Below are 6,807 nucleotides of genomic sequence, written 5' to 3'. Positions count from 1 at the left end.
CGGTCCCTTAGGCCTGGCGAGTTAAAATCCCACTTTGGTTTTTACTCGTAAATTAACACGAACGTTTTGGTGAGTAATCCTAATGGTTTTTATGCATACTTAAACGGCAAACTCCTTAGAAATAATTTTTTTCCTACTTCACTATACCTTTAACGTGCATAAGCGCAATGATTTTTATTATTAAAATTACGTCTGAAATAGTTTTACAAGTTGAAGAGTAATAATCTGTTAGACCTTCAATAGCGTGGAGTAAAATCTTAAAACGAGGTGAAAAAGAAATCTATTTGATGCTTCGCCTAAAAGTAATCCAAGTTTTCCTTCTACAATCTCAAGCCTGTTCCCAATGGTTTTCTTTGCTCGAAAGGACGTACACCATGACTTTTAAATTCAAATCGTGCAATCGCTATGTCCAGTTTCTGTGACGTCATTAGAAAAAAGTCAAATATTGAAATTAAAAATTATTATTTTACTAGCCAAACAGAGATTGCTTTCAGAATCAAAATCAAACAAAAAATGGCAATGCCCCAACATTTACATGCATATCATTTTTAATAGGGGTGTGCGAATACCACTTTTTGAGTATCGAAACGGTTACCGAATACCAAAAACTTTTTCCTCATCAAATACCGAAACGTATTTCAGTCCAGATCGAATACCGAATGGTTAGGCCTTAGTAGTTTTTTTACAAACCGATTAATCGCGTATAGTTAACCCTAATACTCGCCAGTGCTTGGCTTAACTATTCGCGATTTATCGGGTAGTAAACCTAATATTCGTGAATAGTTAATACAAAGCAAGGAGAAAAACAATTTGTAGCTCCTAAATTACAAATACCTCTCCTAATTGGTGGCCTGGTATTTCCTAAAATATTCCTATGCACTTGCTGGTAGTTTTTGATGGGAGACAATCAAAAATGGGATGATATTTAATATAATAAGGTGGGTTTCGCTAGTACCTCAGATTAATAACCCCTGGATATGAAAGGAAATAGGGAGGCATACTTGAATAGGGCATCGGCATCTCTAGCGCCCCTATAGTCAAAACTTGGAAAAAAATTACCCCAAACAGACTCAGTAAGCGCGTGCTACTCCATGCTTTTTAAGCCTCGGCTACATTTTATCCGCCGTTCCCGTTTCTTTTTCTCTTCTCATCCCGGTACCTGGTCCGGAGGTTTTGGTCACTAAATTAAGTAGGCTTTTGATTTTTTATTTATGTAAAAATTAGATTAAACTATAAATTTGATAAGTCAAATGACAACTTGCGTAAGAACAGAGTTTGCTAGACATTTTTTGAAAATATTTAATGTCTTTAACTTAATATCGAAGACGCAAAAGAAACCGTTTACGTTTACTAGGCCTTGCCGGTACAACCGTACAATTCATACTGTGTCGTCTGCATGGGGTGACAAAGTTCTACGTTTTGCCGCCTGAGGGCGCCACATGGCGATACTATTTGAAAACGCCCGGTTTTGCTTGCCTTTCATATCCAGGGGTTATTAATCTGAGCTAGTACCAAGGACCTAAATTTTTGGTAGTCGAACTTTAATCGAATAAACAGTTCGGTATTCGATATTCGTATCGAATAGTGAAAATGGGCTTATCGAATACCAGATCAAATTATTTGGTTCGGTTTTCGATCGAATTCACTGCACATCTCTAATTGACATTATCTAAAACTGAAGCTTTGGTTATAACATTACTTGAACAATTATAAACTGTTCGAACTCTAATTGCATCTTTAAGAATATTAAATATGTTCGGATAAATGAAATTGAAGGTTTTAACTTTTAAGACTTCCTTTAGCAAGTAAGAACAAGACGTCGTTTCTAAATATAATGATTTTGTTACAAAAAATATTACTTTCCTAAACACAATTCAAATACATACCAAGCCAAAGACAAAATAAAATTATCTTTCTCTTGGAGAACCGCATCAAATAAGTCGGCAAATTCTTGGAAAGTTGAAAAGTTCTCGGACACAATAATATTTTCAGTACATGCTTTGGCATAAGGAGCTCTTCCCAATCCTTCACCACGTTTAAATGACACCGATATTTGTTTTGGCAAAGATGACGTTCCTGTATCGTATTTCAGGAAAGTGGATAAATCCTTGACACTAAGATTTCTTAAGTAGTTTTTCAAGAAAAACAACGTAGTATCCTGATTGTTAAAGCATATTCGTCAATATCAGTTGTCAAAAATTCAACCACTTTTTCGGATGTTGGGCGCGCCATGGTATGCAGAGAGTCAATTCCAGCTAAAGTTAAGCTGTTTAAAAACAATTCCTGGATTTCATTCAATCCATTAAAGATTTCACTCATTAAGAACAAACATTTAAACAGTGGCGTCGCCAGGTTCTCGAATTTGGGAGGGCTTATGTCCCTCGGATATTTCTGGGGATATCTCTAGGACCTCCTAAAGATGTTATTGTTTGTCCCCACAATATCCCTGAAACATCCATGAAATATATCAAGGATATCCTAAAGATACTATTGTTTGAACGCAGAATATCCCTGAGGCATCCATAAAATGTTCATACTAATATTCGTTGGAGATTAAAAGGAATTTTCTTTGGACGTACAAAGAATACATTTTGTGCTTAGAGCGACATGAAAAAAATTGGATAAAAAATATAAATTTCATGTAAAGTTTTATTGCACATTTTAAGTTTGTTACATTCTCCTAAAAAAATCGCTCACTTAAAGTCCCTTTCTGGTTAAAAGCTAAATAATATGAAATACCGCGAACATGACAGTTAAATATTAACCGATGTTTGATCTGATAAAAATAAGTTAACCTAAATAAATTGATTTTCAGATGCTGTCTATTTTCATATCAAAAATGGCAATATTTTTATAAGTATTCGAGGTTAAATATTAATTTTTTCTATACTTAATAATTAATATTAAGTATAGAATAAAGTTTAGGCCTTTTTTATCGAGATTTCCTTTTGCATGTCTCAGTCGTGATTTCATCTCATCTTCTACGTCTTTTTTGGTGCATTGAAATGCGTCAGAGGCCATGGTTGCTTCTATATTATTGAAAATGATACTAGTTAATATACATCAACCACGTAAAGTTTCGGTTAAAAACAGGTTAACACAGACTTAAGGCTCAAGGCTCGACTCACGCACGCCTGCATAGTTTAATAGCGTTAAATTTCCATATTTAAACTCACCAATAATTTGTGACATCATTATGAAACTTTTAAACATTTGCTTAGTTTTGCGTCCTTCCCAATTAAATAAAACTAAGACTTCATCAGTCAAAATTTGTAAAAATATTCTTTTGACAAAACTTTTTACATTTGATCCACCAATATTTTTCAAATATTGAAGCTAAAATAGAAATATCACAAACATATATAAATGTCTATTTAGTATTTACTTATTAGTTATTACTCTATTATTTTACAAATTATACTTACGAATTGAGCCTTTGATTCGATTGATTCGAGTTTAGTCTCGAGATTTTTAAGATCCTCTAGCGATTGAATTGGAAAGGAAAAATCAAATTCCACTACGGGTGAAGTTGGGAGTGTAGTTTTTGCTCCGTTTGCGTCCATGCGCTTCATGATGGCTTCCATTAATGACATCATGTCGTTTCCGTTGATTTTTATAATTTCTAAATTCCTATTAACGCTACGATACCAATCTGCGATAAAAAATACGAATTTAATGTTACGTCCAATTATTTAATACACGCAAATAAAAAACTACTGAAAGCCGATTTTGCAGTTTCGTTTGAACACCTTAAATTTGATTCAACTTATATCAATTAAATTTGTGTCCTACAAAATCTGCTTTGAACTGTTATTTGATTAATTGTACCTTCTTTGATCAACATCATGCCATCCGGAACTACAAAATCTAGTAAAAAAAGAGGAAATTGTATCAAAAATTGTATTTGAAATATAGTTACTTTACAAATACCTTTGGTATTCATTCCTTGTGAATAATTTTCGTTAGTGAGTTTGCCTTTTTTTGCTCTGAATGAAAATTAAGATTCTTTGGTTACAAATGCATGGAGTTAAAAAGAATTTTCACAGTTTTTGAGGTGTTAAAAACGCTTAAAAGAAACGTTCACCCAACATAACATTATATCTTAAAAGAACTGTCTTTTTCTAAATATAAATATTAAATCAAAATATTAAAAAAACTTTAGAGCACTCATTTCAAAGTAAATACCTTTTAATTTGTCTTAAAAACGATGACTACTGTAAGTCTTGCCATGGCGCGGTAGTCCTCTTTTTAAAGACAAATTAAATGGCAATTACTTTTAAATAAGAGTCCAATTATTTTTTTATATTTCCTTTTTATATTTAGAAAAAGGCAGATCTTTAAAATATAATGTTATGTTGGTTGAACTTTTCCTTTAAAGGGGTATTGTCATTTGTGTTTTAGATTAAGATTTATAAGTGTTAATAAAAGGGCGGAGTTTAATGTCTAATTACCTTTATTGATACTCTTTGCATGATTCTCTGGGCTCTGTCATCCTGATTTTCTTCATCTGGTACAAAATGGGTAACTACTATAAGTAAAATTCTTTTTAAAGGGAAACTTAAAAGAGCTCTTCAGAATTCAATGAGAAAAAATATATATGCCAAAAATACCTTTATTGAAGCTCGCGGCATGCTGTTCTTTATTTTTACACATGGCACACTGTTCTTTGCTTCTTTCTGGTTCCAGTATTTCTTCTTCAAAATCTGGTTTAATTTATAAATAGGAAATAATAAGAAAACCGTCAGAAAATTAAGCTGTCTAAATTGCTATAGTCACAATCGTTTAAATCAGGGGTGTGCGGGTACCCAAAGATCAGGACCGCACAGCCCTTTTATATGTACCTTGACTTGTATTCAGGATTTCGATAGGCTTAGGGGTTTGATTTTCAGGTTTTTTAATTTTATTTCTTACTTCCAATTCAGAGTCTTCATCTAAAATATATATGTTAAGTAATTAATCTCGACTTACGAGAAAGCGAATGGCAAACATATTTTTCGAGTGCTACTTAGAAAGCCTTTTAACAATAACATACCTGGATAGAAGACTTTAGGTGTCCTGGCTCTCTTTACGTTGCCTGTTAAAAATGAGGATGAAATAAATTCACACTTTCTTTTAATAACGGTAAAATAAAGATTGACGCCATTTTCAATCTTACTTTTAGAAGTTTCTTTTCCGTTTGTGTTCCGCCTAAATATTGGCATTTTTGGTGTACTTTGTTCACCACTTGAGCTACCAGTTTCATCAGTACTGTCGTCAGAACTGGCACCAAAATTCTTTGCTTGCCTTTTTCGTCTTTGTCCACGCCCCCTTTCTTTTCCAGTACTGCCGGACTCTTCATTCTCCACACGCTTCATTTTCTTTAACGCTGCTTCATATGAAGCTATTGAATAAATGATTTTTTATTAATTCCGTGATTTTATGAAAGCATAAGCATTTAATCATACAGCAACGAAAAATAATGTCGATTTAATATGATTCCCACGTTTCGATTGGCTGTGTTATCTTTTTGGCTAGTTTAGATGCTTCTTTTTGATTTGATGGAAAGACGCTAGTTGCATCAAGTTCGTCAACCCAGGTGTAGGGTACTACAGCGAGACTGTTAGTTCCCTTGAATTCAACCACAAAAACGGCTATCTTCAGAAGCCGACATATTAATTCCTGCAACAAGATAAAAATATTTTTATTAAATTAAAAATGAATTAATAAAACAAAATAATTATTGCAAAATGGGATATGGATGTAAGCGTTTATTAGAATAAAATCATGCAAAACTAAAAAAAAACAAATTAATTGGAAAATGGGATATGGGTGTAAAGCGGTTATTAGGATAACATATCATGCCATCCATACCTAATCATTGTTTCTCTGATGCAGTAGATTTAACTAGAGAAATTCATTTGAGGTTCCAAGACTGTGTTTTTGGTCTTTTCCTACTACATCAGAAAGCTTCCAAATTTTAAGAGTTTTGGAAAGGTTACTGGCTTTGACAACTCCAACATCACTTGATAAACATGGCTTTGAATGAAAGTTTTCAATCTTTTCAAAGTTTCGCCCAATTATAACACGGTTTCCCCCTTCCTTCAATGTGGCTATGTTGTAGACGGTTACGTAGGATTTGTTCTTCAAAATGATGCAACTGTTGCTTTCGTTGGTGCCAATTGTAAATCCATCCATTTCCACTTTTCTATATTGTGGGCAACTACACCCAGGGAGTAGAGGACCATTACTGTGTATCATTTTGAAGATTTTTAACTTTTGTGAAAATGTATTGCGAGTTGAATTAACTTTATCGTTTTCTAAATTTCTTTCTTCGTAAATGAAACTAATAATTTGCTTCAGAGGTTGCCCGGAATTGCTCATTTTATTTTTAATTGTTTGTAAATGGTTTTCAAATTCGAAAGCACTGAACGTATCTAGAGGGCCATAATTCTTAACATCATTTGGAAGATGAACGAGCGCATGAACATTATATGACACTAAGTGTTTCCCATAAATTATTGCAAAATATTCAACGAAGTAACGTAGAAGTTCTTCAGCAAAGGTCATCATTGTTACATAGAGGTTTGGAGATGCCAAGATACGTATAGCAACGTGTAGGCAAAGGAAATGTTCATAAATATTTTTGGTAGAACATTTTTTAAAACAAAATGCCCGAGTACAAAAGAAACTGTCTAAACTCAGTTGCTTTCCAATGACTAGTTTCTAAGAGAGAGCGTGATTTTCTAACAAATTCTGCACATGTCAACCCGGAAAGAGACAGTAACGCTACAGATACCGCTGATGTCTGCTCAGGTCTTAATTTAAATG

General features: G+C 33.4%; 1 protein-coding gene and 1 long non-coding RNA gene across 2 annotated transcripts; both read right to left on the bottom strand.

Annotated features, from left to right (window-relative positions):
* Nucleotides 1-1,109: 1,109 nt before the first annotated feature.
* On the bottom strand, nucleotides 1,110-4,572 carry LOC149656075 (uncharacterized). The gene is made up of 8 exons (XM_089844496.1): nucleotides 4,452-4,572; nucleotides 3,931-3,986; nucleotides 3,829-3,867; nucleotides 3,426-3,652; nucleotides 3,177-3,336; nucleotides 2,151-2,255; nucleotides 1,887-2,076; nucleotides 1,110-1,194 (listed from the first exon to the last, which is right to left on the bottom strand). The coding sequence occupies exons 2-8, from the start codon at nucleotides 3,941-3,943 to the stop codon at nucleotides 1,110-1,112; spliced, it is 819 nt and encodes a 272-aa protein (XP_089700622.1). The 5' UTR covers nucleotides 3,944-3,986; nucleotides 4,452-4,572.
* A 460-nt stretch (nucleotides 4,573-5,032) lies between these two features.
* Nucleotides 5,033-5,652, bottom strand: LOC149656074 (uncharacterized). The gene is made up of 3 exons (XR_016370011.1): nucleotides 5,445-5,652; nucleotides 5,156-5,380; nucleotides 5,033-5,074 (listed from the first exon to the last, which is right to left on the bottom strand). It is a non-coding gene; the product is annotated as an uncharacterized LOC149656074 (long non-coding RNA).
* Between the last annotated feature and the right edge of the window lie 1,155 nt (nucleotides 5,653-6,807).

This window comes from Phalangium opilio, unplaced genomic scaffold (genome assembly GCF_054372755.1).
Source record: "Phalangium opilio isolate 3A_F unplaced genomic scaffold, DU_Popi_V2 ptg000077l_1, whole genome shotgun sequence".
Taxonomy (NCBI): domain Eukaryota; kingdom Metazoa; phylum Arthropoda; class Arachnida; order Opiliones; family Phalangiidae; genus Phalangium; species Phalangium opilio.
The sequence above is the reverse complement of the archived record's forward strand: the minus strand, read 5'-3'. Positions and strand labels throughout refer to the sequence as shown.